Consider the following 17,699-nt stretch of genomic DNA (forward strand, 5'->3'; position numbering starts at 1 on the left):
AGATTTATTTGACTTTTTTTTTAAATGATGAGTTGTGGGTTTTCTTGAATAAATGAAATGGCACCATGATTATAAAAGGCAAGATTTTGAAGGGCTTACACACTTCTTTAAAAATAAGTCGCCCACCTTCCCTAATCCCCCAGCCTCCCAGCCGCCCTCCCCAGACACGATTCTGCTCCCAGTTCCCCGTAGCCGGTGCTGGATACTGTTCCGCAGAGAAGGGAGCACTCAGGCCTCAAAGAGCTGTGCCTTCTCTTCTCAACTAGCAGTACACCGCAGACGCTTCCCAGGCCGGTACACAGAGAATCTCCTCGTCCTCTTTTTACAGCCGTAGGGAGTCCCGTGTCTGGGGATATACCGTATTTCACTTAACGGGTCACGAGTGAGAGAGATGCAAATTACTTTTAACATCCTCTGGGCAGTTCCGTCGGTTAAAGCGACTGCCTTCAGCTCAGGCCATGATCGCAGGGTCCTGGGATCGAGCCCCACATCGGGCTCTCTGCTGGGCGGGGCACCTGCTTCTCTCTCTGCCTCTGCCCCTCCCCACCACTGGCAGGCACACGCTCTCGCTAATAAAATCTAGAAAATAAAATAAAATGTAAAATAAAATACTACTTTAAATAGCAAAACCTAAGAAACTCTCCCACAGTGAGCAGCCTTGAGCGCCAGCGAGCAGCGCCATGAGGCGGGCTCCGCGGACTGCCACGGGCTTGTCCAGCCACTGCCAGCGAGCGATTGTGTGGCCTTGGGCAGGTGACTCGATCTCACGGCGTCTCAGTGCCGTCTGTAAGGGGGAGAAGACAGTACCTGTCCGCTAGGCTGTTGGCAGGTTTAAATGACTTTGTGCACAGAAGCCTCCGCAGCAGGCTGGCCCAGAGCAAGCGCTGTTGGAACCTTTATTTCTGCCGACACCACAGCCAGTACCGTCCTGTGCCGCTGCGGTGTGCAGGGAGAGCTGCAGGGTCGTGCACATGCACATCCCAAATGTCAGGCCTCTGCCTTCAAAACGGGAAAAAATTCGAGCCACTCACTCCTTGGGTGGAGCTCATTGCGCGCGAACATCGCTGCGTGGCAGCCGGCACCGAGGGTCCCCTGAAGGGATAACCTGCGCGTAGCTCTCCAGATTCTCGGCTTCTCTGAAATGCCGTCCTTGTTTGGAAGCTGCCTGTCCAGCCACCGTTGTGTAAAGTCAATCCCAAATCCTGAGCTTCCAGAATAAGACTGCGGGTTACCGCTCATGGCGTCTGGGGCGCGAACCATCATGGAACCAGGCCATCTTGTCTGGACACAAGGGTTGACCATTGGCATAGGCGAGGGACAGTACCACCCCCCTCCGTGCTGGCACACCCCAGCTCCCCTTTCGGAGAAAGCCCTTGCAGGCCCTGGTCACGGGCCTCTGGACGTGTCTGCCTTCTGTCCCCGTTAGACTTCCTTTGGAAAACAGAATTTACAGTACACTGGGCATTCAGTGCAAGAAGCAAAAGTAGGTCACAGGGGCAAACGAGGACTTGGGTTTTCAGTGGTTTTGTTCTCGGGAAGGCCGAAGAACGCTTGAACGGCTGAACATGCTCAGGTAGTTTAAAAAATGTGGTAGGAGTAAAATGAGAAAACGCACGTATTTGTGTGTCCGTGTGCCGGCCACACTACTAATACCTTTTATCTCTCAGCAATAAGAGGAAACGATTTCCCCAGTCTTATGGACGGAGAAGACCAAGGCCCAGAAATAAGAGGTGATTTGGCCCCAGTCAGGAAGATGGAAACGGCACGAAGATGGTCCTGAGACCAGCAGCCCAGCTTGGGTCCAAGCGAGCTGTCATTTGCCCCTGAGGGCGTAGTTCCCCCACCTCTGGCCCAGAGCAAGCGCTGTTGGAACCTTTACACCTCGGGGGAAGGGTAGGTCCTTGGAACTACACTCAGAGAGAAGTGAAGGCCACATTTCAAACCAAGGAACAAAACCGGTTCAAATTACACATTTGGACAAATAACAAAAAAGCAGATCCAAGACGGAAGACAGTAGAAAATCTGATACCTGTGTTATTCTGGGATGCATCCCTTATATTTCGGCCGGGAGAAGGGGAGAGAACCCAGTGACAGGTCAGTGGCAGAGTCAGTTTTGCAATGAAACGTTTGTAATCCATCTGGCCCGTGAGACATATCCACGCTGCTTTGAAACCTTCCCATCTACATCCAAGGAAAATACACACGGTGGCCCAGCGCCCTCTCCCGTGCTAAAGGACAGCCCTGCCTTTTGGCTCTCATGCCCTCTCCCTGCCAGAGGCCCTGAGCCAGCCCGGAACCCCGGGCCCCCAGGCCCCTGGCCCTACCATGCATGCTGGCCCCTGGGCCACACTCGGGGCCCTCGCGAGAAGGGAGGAAGGCGTCTCCGCTAGAGAGCCAGCCAGGAGCCTCCATCACCGGCTTCCTCCTGATTTTGTGTTTTGTTCTTCCCTTTGGAAGTAGAGTCCCTAAATATAGCCCGAGTCTGAATTGGCAGATGTTGGATTTGTCCTTTACAAGAGGACCAAAATTAGTCTGTCATTTGGCACCTAAATAAAGCAGCCAAACTGCCTTTGTACCAACTTTGCGACAAGGAGGGACTGAAGCTGTAGCGTTTTGTCTGATAAGGAAACTTTCTTGGAAGCTGTTTGCAGTACCTCCGAAGCCAAAAGCTGGGAAGGCGGGGAGCGACATAGGGGGCGTGGAGCGCAGAGGGATGTGCCTTCCTCCTGGCTAGACCCGCTCGGCCCCGAGCGTCACGGGCAGCTCGGTTCCACGTGGTTGAAATAGCTCCTGAGATCGGGAGAGAGAATCCATACTCCAGCGAAATAGTAGTCAGAGCAAAGAGCCGTGCTTCCTCTGTTTTGGGGAGGAGGAGGACAGTCCGTCCAGAGTGCCTGGAGCCGGGTGAGCAGCAGGGCTCCCCAGGGGCAGCCGAAAGATGTTATAATCAATTACCACATCATAACACTGATGTATGATAATTACGGAGTGTTTCTCCTGAGATAGTGCCGCATTTGGCTGGGATACAGTTCTTTCATGGTCCACTGCCTGATTAATATGCAAATAATAGGCTGATTGCATGATGAATGCGGAAAATGAGTTCGCTGATAACGTGAGCACTGAAGCGGGGAGATGATAAATTACTTTTACTGACTGTCCTACATTAAGTACCCTTTCTCAACAATTTCATCACAAATTAAGTAAAGCAGTGTGGAGAGATCAGGAGGAGGTGTAAAATAACGCACCTTAACAGCTTGCCTAGTCCCCATCCGCTGCCCCCGCGCGACCCGGTGCCCCAGGGAGGGGGCGTGCCAGCCCCCCCACCCGCGTCCTGCTGGAAAACCGGGTCGCAGCCCCCCACACCGGCACGTCCAGCGGCTGCCGTCAGCCCCGGATTCTCTAAGGAACGTTCTGTCACAGTCCAAACATCATTACCCGCACGCCAGGCTGCCCGGCGGTGTCATTGAGAGGGGACGGGCCACTCCTGGTGGGGGACGGTAGCACCTCCAGACAGACGGACCCCGCGAAGCCTGTGGTTCCCCCGGGGCGCCTGGGGAAAGGAGAGTCTCTGAGCTGCAGGTCTGGAAGGTTCAGGAATAAAACCACATTCAAAACCGCCTCTTGCAAACTGGGGAAATGAGTTCTGCTCTCGGAACAGCGAGTGTGACCTGTCCGCCGGGGAGCATTGGCCGTCGGAAAAGGCCGGGCAGGTCTGCCTGAAGCCAGGAAGGAACCTGGAGAAAGAGCGAGGATGCGGGCGTGCGGGCGCGCACACACACACACGCTCGCACGGTGATTAATCTTTGATTACAGCAAAGCAATTTAACTAGAGGGTTTGTTTTTTCCCATCTCGGTAATATATATTTAGACTGTTTGTATGACATACATTTTCTCTTAATGCACAGGGACGCATTGATAAGTGTTCATACACACAGCTGGTTCGGTAATAAGGTTATTGAAGGTAATTTGAAAGCATTATTTCTAAATCAGTATGGATCTGCAGAAAAGCTGGAAACCGGGGTGAGCACCGAGCTCCTGAAGCTGGGCCAAGAGTGTGACCCAGTGCTGCTTCTGTAACTTTGCCAGGCCGAGTTCACGACAAGAGATGAATGGTAATTTGAGCAGCGTTTTTAATTTTGAGCTGAGTTCAATGAACGTCGAATTCCCAAACTCTGCCTTTGATGTGCAGAGTGACTTCAGAGCTTATAAAACACACACCAGAAACACGAGGCCCCCCGAGAGAGGGCAGACAGACGCCCCGAATTGTCCGCCAAGCCCACCCCGACTCGGCCACCGCCACAGGAAGGTGCCACGTGGTCAGCCCCAGGGTTATGGAGAACGTCTCCCCATCCCCCCCACCCCCACCCCGCGCGCTTTCCCAGTTTGGGAAGAAAAGAATGAAAAACTGTCTCTTGCCCCCCTGTGCTATGCAGCGGGCTGAGGTGCCCAGCCAAGGACGGTCCTGCCTCCTCCCTGCTCCCACGGCGGGCCCTGCCACCACCAGAGCCGGGAGCTCCACGCCTCCTCTGGTGAAGTCCACCCAACCTTGGACTCAGCCTTGTCTCCCCAGAACTGCCCGCTTCGGTGAACAGCGTCCCGCTCCCCACCCCCACCCCCACCCCCGTCTAAGCCCAAGTCCGGCAGCCCCTCTCCATCCTTCTCTCCTCCTCACGCACCCTCCCAAACACGCTCGTGTGCATGCTGACAGTTTCTATTCCCTAAGTGTCTCTCCGATCCTTTTTCTTTTCCTTCCTGCGGTGCCCACCCTGGCGCACGCCTCAGAGCCTTCCTTCCAGATGGCACAGCCGGCTGGGGCCCTCCCCTGCTGCGGCCCCTTCCCCTCCCAGAGCCCCACCTTCTTAGTGTGCGACCCGGCCCCCATCTTTTCCCCACTCACTCCCGGCCCACCCAGCCTCAGCTTCCGTGTCCCGGTGCCCCCGACACACACACCCCCAAGCGTCCCTGCCCTGCCCTCATCTCAGGGTCTCGGTGACCATGACTTGCTTCACGAAGTCTGCCCGGCTCCCCACTGCGCCCCATCTCCTAGCACCCTGCCGGCACTTAGAGGACCGCCTCGCTGAATGACCTCCAAGTGCTTAGAGGTCAAGTTTGGGGAGGTACACTATTCATGGGTCAAGTTAAAAAAACAACCTTACTTTTACGGGGGTTTTTCTCTTTGTTAATAAGTGAAGTATTTTGGCTTTGACGTCACTAGACGAGTTTCCTTGGACAGGCTTTTTCGCTCACACACACACACACAGCCCAGTGCCTATCTAGTCTCATCTGCCTGCCTTCTGTGCTGGCCCGGGGCCGTGTGTATGGGAGAGAAGCACTGGTGGTGTGTGTTCCAGAAGAAACTAGGACTGATAGAGACATTTTCCCTTCCTGACACAGCAACGGGCCCCATCCAGCCTCCGGGGCCTCTCCCCAGCTCCCCCTGCCCCAAACGTTGCCCAGGTTACTCCTTCTGCCATCGGGGGAAGAAAAACAGTAACAACAAGGAATTGGGTCAGTTTGCTGAGATTTTCGGTGACTTCAGGCAATAACTGAGCTGGCTCGGGGCCGGAGACAGTGTTGCCAGCCCAAGGATGAGGCAGGCAACGCCTGGGTGCAGGGACGATATGCACTGATGCTCGATGCCACCGCCTGTTTGGGAATGGTCCTTTCCTGCGGGTCGGGTGACCGCCAGGGACCCTTGGGAATGGGACCTGGTGAGGCCCCTGGCCGCCTTTACCCATGGCGTCAGACGCAGGCCCCGGCCCTGGCCCTCAGAAAGGAGGCTGTACGGTAGTGTGGACACACGACTGTATGCTACTAGGTTCTTTCTGTTCCTTTCTCAGTAGAAAACAACCAAGGGTGTAGAAAGCTCTGACATGTATTAAAGTGTCCGTGTATTTTGTTTCTAGCCCATGTAATCCATCAAAAGGCTGTTCAGGCTCAGAAACAAAACAGCTCCACGTTTTTTCTTGGCCTGGAGAGCGGTGGTCCTCAGGGGCGGCAGGTGTCTGCTGTCAGACCCTGAGGCGGGGTTCGGGACGGAGCAGCTCGTCCTCACGGCTGGGCTCCACCGCTGCTGGGTCTGGGTCTGGGTTTGGCACTGGGGACGTCAGTGTAGGGCTCTCAGGGGACCGTGTGGGGCAGGCCTGGTCGATTTCTGACGGAAATCAGGAGGGCGAACGAGCATCACCGTGCGTCTTCGAGGTGGAGAGGCGCGGGGTTGGGGGGTCTCTTAGAAGAAGGCAAGCAGGTCCCGACGCATCAGCTCGGATGCGGCACGGAACCCACATCTGAACTCCACTGAGAAGTGTTGCAGACTGCCAGCCACACCGTGGTGGCCTTCGAAGCTGGGGTCCTTCCCAGGACAGGGTCCTTCCAGGCCACCAGGGCTCCCCCTGGACCCAGGATGGCTCCCCCTGGACCCAGGATGCCTGCACGGGGCACCCCAGGACCTTTGGTCCACCCTGGCCCCACTGTGCAGCCACAGCCCACGAGCCTGCCGCCCCCCGCCCCCCGCTCCGTCTTCCACTGTGCCTCTCCCCCCATGCCTCTCCCCCCGTACCCCCTTTTCCTCGTCTCCTTGGTTTCGCCCCTCGCTCCCATTCCCATGTGCCGGGCCCCGGCCGTGCTGCTCCCCAGCTCTGTTTGGCAACCCCCCACCCCCATCTTCTCCTTCCCCTCTCTCTTCTCCCCATACTTGTCTGTCTTTACAGTCACTTGGAATTTCCTGGCTTGGCAGGGGCTCAAAGCCTAAACTATGGACATAATGAAAAGTGGTGCATCAGACCAGCCACCAGTTAAATAATGTTTGGGTTCTTGTCAGAATGTCACAGAGTACCCTGTCATTTTGTTTCAGCAACTTGTCCTTCTGAATGCACAGTCCGCCTTATGGCACGCCAGCAGTAAAAATGTCACTTACAATAATTACTTTTTGGTGAAAATGCTTGCTGACTTCCTACCTTCAAGCTGTTTTTTACACAGTAGGGAGATAATAAGAAATGACTTTATCCTGACTGCTCAAATGAACACTAAATGGAATTTGGGTTATTATTACTGCAGATAGAGGGTCGGGTATGGAAATTTCAACCGTGGATCGGATACACTACAGGGAGATTGGTCTCTGGAAATGACCACGGGTGAGTGTTTTCCACCGGCTGCTATTGAAAACTTAAGGCAGCTGTTGTTTGCCTGCTGTTTTTGGAATATAATATTTTTCATAATCCTTTTATAGTCCCTGAATGCCTCGTGCGTTTCAGAGGGCCTCGAGTCACTGCCTCTGTTCTCTGTATCTCACTAACCAAGCGACTCCCGTGCGAGATTCAAAGCTTTGCAAAAAAAAAAAAAATTAATCCACAACGGATCGCTTCTTAATGGAACACCTTACTATTGCTGTCAACGTTGGATAGACAAGCAGTGTGGCTGGGCTTTTCCTATATGCAAATTGTCCGCTTTCCGTTGGCCCGGCCTTGCTGTCTGCGGGCGCCGCAGAGGCAAGATGGGTGTCTGATTTCTCTCACCGGCATCGGTGTCCGATGTCTCTCACCGAGATGGGGGTCTGCTGTCTCCTGTCCCCAGTGCCCGGCAGACTGCGTGACACCGTAGGTGCTTTCAGGATGCTTGGGTGAGCGAGCGAGCGAATGAATGGACGACGGGCAGGCCAGACAAAGGGTGGGGGGAAACGCAGAGGCTTGCTCAGTCCGGTTCAGAGCCTTTTCTAGCCACGTGACCTGGACAAGTCACGTTGCCCGTCTGAGCCTCGGTTTCCCCGCCTGGAGTACGGGGTTTATATTCCCGCCGCGGGGCCGTTAGGGGAATTGGATGCAGCAGTGTCTAAACGCGGCCTCCATTCACTGGCCCGTGTGCACTGGGTACGAGCGTGTTCTGGTTCCCTCCCCTAATCCCAGGAGTGGGTTGGCCTTGGGGTGCGGGCCGTCCCGCTTTTGAGAGTCAGGCTTGTTGACATCTGGACTGGAGAGCAGTCGTGTCGTGGAAGGCCGGCCCCGTCGTGCGGCCGTGAGTGGACACGCAGGTGCGGGCCCCGCCGTACGGGTGGGCTGTTTTGAATACAGAACATCTGACCAGTTCCTGGCTGTGTCACTGGACAGGGCATCTTGAGTCTGTCAGAGGAGGGAGACGGATGTACCTGCCTCACGCTGTGAGGTCCCCGTGAGGAGCGCGGGCGGATGGTCATTCTCCAGAGCCTTAGCCCAGCGCCTGGCCCGAGGGAATGCACAGGAAATGACGTTCACCTATGTAGGAGCTGCTCTTACGAATGAGGATAAAATGAGGCTTTCTTCTTTTATTTTATTTATTTATTTGAGAGAAAGCACATGCTAGGGAAGGAGCAGAGAGAGGGGGAGAAGCAGACTCCACACTGACCGTGGAGCCCAACGTGGGACTCGATCCCACGGCCCCAGGATCGTGACCTGGGTTGAAATCAAGAGTCAGATGCTTAACCGACTGAGCCAGCCAGGTGCCCCAAAATAAGGCTCCTTAATAGGGTCTCCCCCACCCCACCCCAAGATGCTCCTGCTGTCACATGCCCCTTCTCAAAAGCACTCCGACATGTCCAGGCCCCTCCCACAGGAGGCGCCCCTGCTTCTCCCCCTTCCTCAGCCCTCTCCCCACATCCACCCGGCCACTAAGGCCTGTTGAAGCTATCCCCTACATCTGTCTTAAACCCACTGTATGTAGTGCCCCCTTACGGGCTATGACCCACTGTCCCCGGACCACAGGACTTCCTGGCCCCAGCTACCTTGCTGTCGGCAAGTTCATTCTCTCCCTGAAGCAACAAGGAACTTACCTGCGTTGTTTTTTTTTGGTTTTTTTTTTGTTTTTTTAATGTTAGGTCTGTAATATTTAAAATTTCAGAAATACGTGCGAATATCCATATACCAACACCCAACTTTACCCTGAAGGTGGGGTCAGCGTGCAGTCCTGTATTTGTAAAAGAAACAAAACATCGGAGATGGAGTTGCACCCCCTCCCTCATCCTAGTCCGCCTTGAAGGCCACCGCTCTCTCTCCTGGACTTGCTGTTTATCGTTCCTGGTCATGATTTTAAATCTTCACCTCTGCATAGCCGTGTAGCCACGCAAAACACGGAGGAGGTGCAGACTCTCAGCACATAGGAACGTTATGCTCTGTGTCATTCTGTCCCTGGCTTCGTGGCCTCCCCCAGTACGCTCCGGGCACCAGGAGACATGGTCCCGGCCTTGACGTCCTCACCACGGTTCAGAGCACGCGGTACGTTGTGGGAACACGCCGCGATCGGGAGACCTGGTCTGCTGGTGACGGACACTGTTTCCGGTCTTTTGCTCTTCCAGAAAAGGCCTCAATACACACTCTAGTGGCCACTTGGCGTCCCCAGAAGAGAAGCGTTGCTGGGATGAGGGGTAGGCCCGTCTTCTAAACCTGGCTCTCGAGTGCCCATGCCCAACGGTTAAAGCAGACTTTTTAGCCCATTCAAAGCCCCAGCCCCATCCGGGGGGGTCTCTCTTTGCCCTATATCCTTGCTACCTCCGTTTCATTCCTGCCTCAGCCCACCAGAGGACGGGCGCCATCTACCTTCTTCCTTCCTTGCCACTCCTGCCTCTCCCGACCCCCTGGCTAACTCCTGTTCATGCTAGAAATGTCACTCTCTGGGCGGGGGCCTCTCTCCTCCTCAGGCCACATCCGTTCCTCACTCCCTGGCCCCCATCCCTCATCAGAACCCTCACTGCCCCTTAGGGACTTGTGTTGAATGGCCATGTCCCCCATAGGTGTGAGCCCCAAAGGGGACAGGGCCACCTCTGGCCAGGCTGCCGCCATACTGCCAGTGGCCCGACTCAGCAGATTATGGAACGAGTGAAAGAATGAACCGAGTAACATCTCTTCATTCTTTCCTGGCACTTTGTCCTGAATGAATTGGAGCTGAGGTATCATTTACACACAGCAAACTTCCCTCTTCGCCCCTGGAAGTGTCCCGTGAGTTCTGGCAATCAAGACGCAGCTAGTTCGATCACCCCCCCCCCACCCAGAATTCCCTTCTGCCCCTTTTAGTCTAGCCCTGCCCCCCAGCCCCCAGCAGTCACAGATGTGCTTTATGTCCCTGTGGTCTTACCTTTACTAGACTGTCATCACATCCGTCCCATGCCAGGAACTGTGGAAGAAACAGCAGTAAATCACAAGATTATCCTGAACGTAGGGGACCTTCATATAAACAAATACATTTTTTAAATTTATTTTATTTGAGAGAGAGAGTGCATGGCTGGGAAGGGGCAGAGGGAGAGGGAGAAATAGAATCCCACTGAGCAGGGAGCCCGACATGGGACTCAGTCCAGGACCCCAGGATCATGACTTGAGCTAAAGGCAGATGCTTAACCCACTGAGCCACCCAGGCACCCCCCAAGCAAATACATTTATTTTTTAAAGATTTTATTTTTATGTATCTGTCAGAGAGAGAGAGAGCACAGGCAGAGGGAGAAGCAGGCTCTGCTGAGCAGGGAGCCCGACGCAAGACCCCGGGATCATGACCTGAGCCGAAGGCAGACGCTTAACTGACTGAGCCACCCAGGCGCCCCAACAAACACATTTCAGTACAGTTTAATAGCTTTTTATAAGAGCGAAACAACAACAAAACCCATCAAATTCAAGTTGCGTTTCTTAGCACCAGGTACAGGGGGGGGTTATTCCTTGCTACAATGCTGTCTGCATTTTCCAGGTGGGGAAACCAGAGTGTCCCCAAGAAGTTGTGAATGTTGTTCATGTGAACACAGCCGGCTGGTAGAGGTCGCCCCATCCCTGAGTTCGTATCTTAATGCCAAACCCAGGACTCCTCCTTTTTTTTTCTTTTCAAAATGACTTTGAATTACATGGAGTGGAAGAAAGCCTTATTCCTTCAGAAATTGTCGCTTTAGACAAAAGCCTCCAGTTGCTGATATTTGGGGTAAAAAAACAGGAATGTTTCTTCTTTTCCATTGACAACGTCTTGTGTTCTGTCGTGATGGTCAAGGACGTGCAACCACGTGACTGACCTTCCTACGCACAGGAAGTGGCTTTGGTTACTGAATTTGCTGGTCCAGGCGTGGCGGAGCTGGGTACTCACTGGAAAGAGCTTTCTAAAGAAATGACTCTTTCCAGGCACCTGGGTGGCTCAGTCGGTGAAGATCTGCCTTCGGCTCAGGTCATGATCCCAGGGTTCTGGGATCGAGCCCTGCATCAGGCTCCCCGCTCCCAGCAAGAAGCCTGCTGATCTTCTGCCTCCCTCTGTCTGTCTTTCATAAATAAATTTTTAAAATCTTGAAAGAAAGAAGAAGGAAAGAGAGAGGGAGGAAGGAAGGAACAGAACGAAAGAATGACTCTTTCCAACGAGATGTTCTCAGCATAAGGACTCGTGGGGTCTCCCGACGGGGCCGTGTGCTATTGCATCTGTCCGTGCCCGTCCAAACACGGGGCCCGATCCTGCTTTCTGTGAGCTGAGCACACGGTGGCATCTGTGTCCACGTGTGTCTGTCTCTGAATACAATGTCCCCCAGCGCGAGCGCTCTGCTTAAGTCTGTTACGGTTTAGACCCGGACTCAGAGCGGAGTCGGGGGCGCATCAGCCCGGCAGCACACGTACATTTCAAGCCCCCGGTGGAGTTTTCCATCTTAAGGGCTTTGGCTGTGCCTGAAGTCACGGTTGGGAGCTCCGAGAGGCGCCAGGAACCTGCGACCAGTACCTCTGTGTGGTTCTCTCAGCGCTTCTCGGTGGTTCTCAGTGGCAAAGACCCACGCAAGCCCTTGCTGGGAACGCATGGGAGGAAGAAACATCCCACTGGCCGGGGAGCCGGGAGCGCAGTCTCGGCCGGCGCGGTCGGAACAGGGAAAGCACCAGGGCAGGGGCCCGGCGCGGTCTGTTAGCCGCCCAGGCAGCCATGCTTTTGACCTTGCTGTGGGTTACAGGACACCAACCTGAGAAGGAATCTGTTTATCATGAGGGGATTCGTGCCATCCTTGACAGTCCGCAGTGAGCAAGATGGATGATCTGCCAAATCGCTCCCTCGCATGGGTGAATCAGGGCAAATTTACAGTACAATTTCTTTGCTGCCTCAGATACAAAAATAACATTTGCTGGGTTTTATATCCAGTTGTGCGATGACCTGGAGGTGAGCGGAGAGGAGAAATCCGATTTGTAGGATTCGTATTGCCTTAAAGATTTGTACGGATCATTTCTGCTGTTTACGCCCATCTCTTTTACATCTTTCGCAAACCACCAGGTTCTGGTTTTGTTTTTTGTTTTGTTTTTTCTTTAAGCCACATTTTCGAGGCTGAGGACACGGGTTTATGAGACAGTGGAACTCTGTTCCTGCTTAGGACAATAAACGGGTTTATCGGTTGAATTGCGGTGTTTTATTTGGGATTTTCTCCTCCTGGGTGTGTATACGAAAGAGCCCTTGTATTCGGAAGACATCTCCCACGCTCTTGAGTTTAGGGTAGGCTTTTATCCTGGATGTGATATGTCCAGGAAAGGACACCGCATGTCTGTGGCTATTTGAAACTCAGTCATTACTCAGCGTTAACATTTTTGTCTCGTCGTGTAGCGAGTGTTTGGGGGGGATGCCCGTGTGTGCCAATGTTCCACGAGTGGGCTCCTTTCTGAGACGTATTATCTCTCTGGGGCCAGAGAACCCATGTGACGACACCTGGCCTGGCCCCTCACACGTGACGCTGTGCGGTGTCCCCTGCTTGATGGGGGGCAGGGGGACCATCCTAAACCTCAAGCCACTGGCAGATTTTACCTCATGGGTAGGGCCGTGGTGCTAAATGATTCCGGGCTTTCCTCCCGGACACAGCCTTTCTCTCTCTTGTAATTTATTAGGAAATGGCCAAAGCCTTTCTTTATTCCAGACATCCCAAAACTAAAGTGGATGCTGGGTTTCACGGGTGATGCTGACCAACCAGAAGCTCCCCAGCAGAGCTCAGGTGGAAGTTCCCACTGGTCACCTGTGATGGGGCAGAGACCCTTCTTAAGAAGGGAGAGCATGGAGCCACTCTGGTCCCATCTGTCCCGGCGGTGGGGGCAGCATGGGTGGCATGGATAAACAGAGCTCGGCCTTCAAAAGCGCGTCCTGGGGTTTGACGGGGAACAGAGTGGGCGCTCCTCTTCGGTCAGTTCCCTCCAGGCTGGGTGCTGGGGGGCCCTCCCCCCGGGGTCACAGCAGAAATCCACATGGAGTCCCGGGACTCGGTTCTGGGCACCCCCCCCAGGGCCAGCCACTGAGGCCTTACATCTCCTCTTGGAGGGTCTTCCTCATCATGGTGGTCACGCCCCGTGGGCAGTCCTTTAAGAACCCACCCATTCATTTTGTTCTGGAAATTATGAACAAAATAAACCAGCAAATTATGATTGCACGAAGGATCTTCAGATTTCGGGAGTGATGGGGTCCCGTGGGAAGGAATCGTGACTTCTAGAGCCCACGGTTCGCAGGCCAGCAGGTTCTCAGCAGAACGCCCTTGCACCGAGCCCACGGAAACCTTTTGTTCAACCCCCTGCCGAGGCTCCTGTGGCCGGTCCGTTCTGTTCTGTCCTGTCGGAACCTGAGAGGTCCCCCCGCCGTAGCACCACACCTTGCCACGCCATCCGCCCGCGCGGGCGTTGGACCAGTACCTCCCAGGTCAGGAAAGCAGACGTGCGCCGGGAAAGCCACCTCTTCTCAGGCCCAGACTGTCGTGTGCTTTAATTACAGAAAGCACTCCAAAGACCTCCGCCAGCTGCAGCCCCGCCCCCGAGTCACCGCTGAGCTCCAGCGAGTCCGTGAAGAGTCTGACGGAGCTGGTCCAACAGCCCTGTCCCCCCATCGAAGCGAGTAAGGATGGCAAACCGCCAGAGCCCAGCGACCCTCCCGCCTCCGACTCCCAGCCCGCCACGCCGCTGCCTCTTTCCGGACACTCGGCCCTCAGCATCCAAGAGCTGGTGGCCATGTCTCCAGAGCTGGACACCTACGGCATCACCAAGAGGGTCAAGGAGGTGCTGACGGACAACAATCTCGGTAGGTTCCCTCCCCCGCTGCCAGGTCGGGGGCGGCGGGTCGCTTCCTGTGGGTTTCTGGAAGGATGGGTGGAGGGCACCCAGGCTGAGCCTGCCAGCGGGCTTGAACGTTGATAGCTACCTCTAGGAACAGGTACTCTCGGAGCCTCCCCTGCAAATCTGGGACCGTGGCGCCCGGCGGCTGATAGTCCCTTATCGTCCCCACCTCCTGCCTGGTGCAGCGGCCTCCCTTCCCCACGCCCTCCACTGGGACGCAGTAGGGAGCCCCTGTGGAACTGAGTTGGCCGCACCCCAGACCCAGGCCATCCGCCGCGTGCCTGCCCCAGCCGAGGGGCTCTGTGGCACACAGACACTAGCTGTGACTGTGGCAATAGCAGAGCATTTGGTCATTATAAACCCTTGAGCTCCCCTGGTGCAGTATTAACCACATGGGGTTCTCGTGGCTCAGGCACCCGGAGCAGGGAAACAGCCACTCCCCAGACACTTCATGCGGGCCTTGAACTCACGACCCTGAGATCGAGACCCGAGCTAGGATCAGGAGTCAGACGCTTCACCGACTTAAGCCACCCAGGCGCTCCAAGTGCCCCAAACGCTTCTGTCCTTACTTCCCAAGTGTCGGTGTCACTTAAGAGGCACTGGTCTGTGCGGTGCACGTCAAGACAACCCCAAAGAGCAGCTGCATTTTGCAGAGGGGCCTTGCGTGTCTGCTTTTCCCAGGGGATAGGAAAAGAAGGAAGTCGCAGGGAAGCTTGTGCGGTGACTGCACAGCCCGGGGGCTCAGTGGCCGGCGTGCCACCCCACCGCATGCGCAAAACAAAACAAGAGAAAAAGTAACATCCGCTGAGAATGCTTGTAATTAAGTTAATTCAAAAAAATTAAAATTTCAAAGAAATAAAAATGGCCACGATGTCCCCCATGTTCATCAATGATTGAAACGCACAGGGTCTCCTAGACACAGGACGTGCCCTCCCTTACAGCCTTGTCACGTATCCAAACAAGCAGGCCCGATAGAATATCGCTGCCCACTGCCCCACAGGAAGTGTTGTTTCTGTAATCACTGGCAAGCAGCTGAAGAAAACTTCTAAACCCCGTATGTAGAAGGGGTGCCTGGGTGGCCCAGTCGGCTGAGGGTCTGCCTTGGGCTCAGGTCACGGTCTCAGGGTCCCAGGATCGAGCCCCGCATCGGGCTCGCTGCTCGGCGGAGAGTCTGCTTCTCCTCTCACTTGGCCTCTGTGCGCTCTTTCTCTCTCTCTCTCTCAAATCAAGAAACAAAATCTTTTTTAAAAATAAATAAATGAGCCACTGAGAAGTTGCAAGATCACAGCTGTGAGGTCGTGAACATTAAAATCTCATCCTTGGCCTCCCCATCCCCGTTTCCATCCTTGCGGGAGTTCTGGCTGGCCCCGGTCATGTGCTGCCACAGTCCAGCCCCACTGGCCTGTGGAGCTCCCATCTTCAAGGGCTGGGAAGCGCAAATCCGGGGTGAACCTGCCCACACCAGAGAGAGGGGCCGCCCTGCTCTCGGAGCAGTCACTTCCAGAAGAGCTCCTTCGCGGCGCCGTGTGGAGCTGAGGAGCGGTCTCGCAGTCCCTCTAGCTGGTCTCAGCCGCCTCCCCTGCTGGGGTCTCTCAGTGGAGTAAAGGGCGCAGAGGGGGCCAAAGTAGAGCTGAATCCTGCAGCTGGAGGCCCAGGTGTCCTCTTGCCTCTCCAGGTGAGATCTTGAGGGGTTTCCGGGCCAGTCACTTGACATCAGCAGCAGAGAGTGTGTGTGCACATTTCATCGGGAAAGGGCCGGTAGCTTGCTTCGGGCCCTCAAGTAGGTCCGTGACCCAAAAACGACTAAGAGCTGCTGCTCTGAAACCTCTGGAAGTAATAAAAACGTCCAAGAATATTCGTTCTGATCCCCCACCGCCCAACAAGGTGGGTCACGCAGATAACGAGCTGTTTATTACATCTATCACTTTGCTAAACACAGCAGCCTCCTTGGGAGGAGACAGGATTCATTCGCCAGACGAGAATGAGAAAATTTTGTATAAAACAACCACAACAGAAACCTGGTAAGGACTTAGGATGTTTATAGTGTAAACTAAGAATTTAAAATGTAGGGAACCACAGGTTTATGAAACTGGTAAACGTATCTATAAATTAAAATGATGCCAAAAAAAACCATTCTCAAATCCAGAGCTTTCCGTGCAGTAAATTTCAGCTTGGAGCCCGGCTTTTTACAAGGGGGTGCTCTGCCATTTCTCACACTTGCCCTGTGAGGACACGCGGTGGTGTTTCTGTCTCGCAGACGGAGGGCATGGACCTGTCACCCACAGTCACCCTTCTGCGGAGGGGCAGAGCTGCTCTGGGCCCGGGGGTCACGTTCCCTACACTCTGTGGCCCCAAACGCTGGCCTGTCTGATCCCAGTCTCCTTTTCCACCTAATAAGTCCTATTATTTGTGTTCTCCCATCCGGTCGCTCAGGCCATCCCTGATTCTCATTCGCGCCTTCAAAAGTGCCGGCCCCTCTTAACCTGCAGCTGAATGGCTCTCAGAGAAGAGAAATTTTCTTTTCAAGCCTCTGACAAACATGCCAGACCTGGGGCTGCTCAGCTCTCCAGAGCAGAATTCCCTCTGATCAGCCCGGGGAGCAGGCTGCCCACCACGGCCTCAGAGAAAAGGCATCGAGGAAGGGGTTTTGATCCCCTTTGAGCTCCAGTCAGCAGAGGCAGCTTAGACTGCGGGAATGGACTTTAGAATTGGAAATGGCCTGCTTTTCAGAAAAACAGAGCTGAGGGGCTCTTTCTCCTTCTCTTTCCCGCTGTGACCTTGGGTCAAGTGGCCTGTTTTCTCAGCAAGACCGGATAACCTCGCTAATCGCAAGAGGATCCAGACAGCCCTGTGGTTTGAGGTTGTGTAAGAGCGGGCTCCCCGTGCGCCACTTAACCTCCCGGGCTCCGGCGAGGGATTAACCACCTCTGACAAGCGCTGCAGGTGTGTTATCCAGGCCTCAGTACATCCACAGCCTGGAGGCTTTTTTGAGAGAAACATCATCGTGTCCGCAGAATGCTCGAGAAACACTGACTTCGTTACCTGTGGAGCTTGTCACAAGTCTGGTTGAAGAGATGCTTCTTAGTAAAAAAGAGAGAGAGAGAGATTGTATTTATTAGAGAGAGAGCAAGCGCAAGCAGGAGAGAGAGTCTGAAGCAGACTCCGCGCCGAGCACAGAGCCCAACGCGGGGCTCGATCCCACGACCTCGCGATCACGACCTAAGCCGAAACCAAGAGTCGCCCCCTTAACCCACGAGCCATCCTGGCGCCCTTGAAGAAATGCTTCTAGAAAGTGCTTGCTCCGAGGCAGGACCCAGCTGACCAGACTCTGGGGCTTCGGGCCCCGTGTCTGACTTTGATCTCGGCTCATACGTGTCCTTCCAGATTCTAGATCTCTGTCATGACGTCTGTCTCGGTTCTGTTCCCAGGTCAACGCTTATTTGGGGAGACCATCTTAGGGCTCACCCAAGGCTCCGTCTCCGACCTCCTCGCTCGCCCAAAGCCCTGGCACAAGCTCAGTCTGAAGGGACGGGAGCCCTTTGTCCGGATGCAGCTGTGGTTGAATGACCCCAACAACGTGGAGAAGCTGATGGACATGAAGCGCATGGAAAAGAAAGGTAAGCCCCACCGCCCTCTCTGGCCAGTTGCCTTCTTATC

At 54.6% G+C, this 17,699-nt stretch overlaps 1 protein-coding gene across 8 annotated transcripts in view; it reads left to right on the top strand.

Annotated features, from left to right (window-relative positions):
• CUX1 (cut like homeobox 1) overlaps nt 1–17,699 on the top strand; it is a 354,106-nt gene that overhangs the window by 298,337 nt on the left and 38,070 nt on the right. For 5 of the 8 annotated variants that reach the window (XM_044232791.1, XM_044232795.1, XM_044232788.1 and 2 more), the window contains 2 exons: nt 13,705–14,007; nt 17,471–17,659. The exons of the other annotated variants lie outside the window; for them this stretch is intronic. In XM_044232791.1, coding sequence (XP_044088726.1) covers nt 13,705–14,007; nt 17,471–17,659 — 492 coding nt within the window. The remainder of the gene's footprint in view (nt 1–13,704; nt 14,008–17,470; nt 17,660–17,699) is intronic. 8 annotated transcript variants of the gene reach the window in all.

Source organism: Neovison vison, chromosome 14, assembly GCF_020171115.1.
Source record: "Neovison vison isolate M4711 chromosome 14, ASM_NN_V1, whole genome shotgun sequence".
In the NCBI taxonomy this organism is placed as follows: Eukaryota; Metazoa; Chordata; class Mammalia; order Carnivora; family Mustelidae; genus Neogale; species Neogale vison.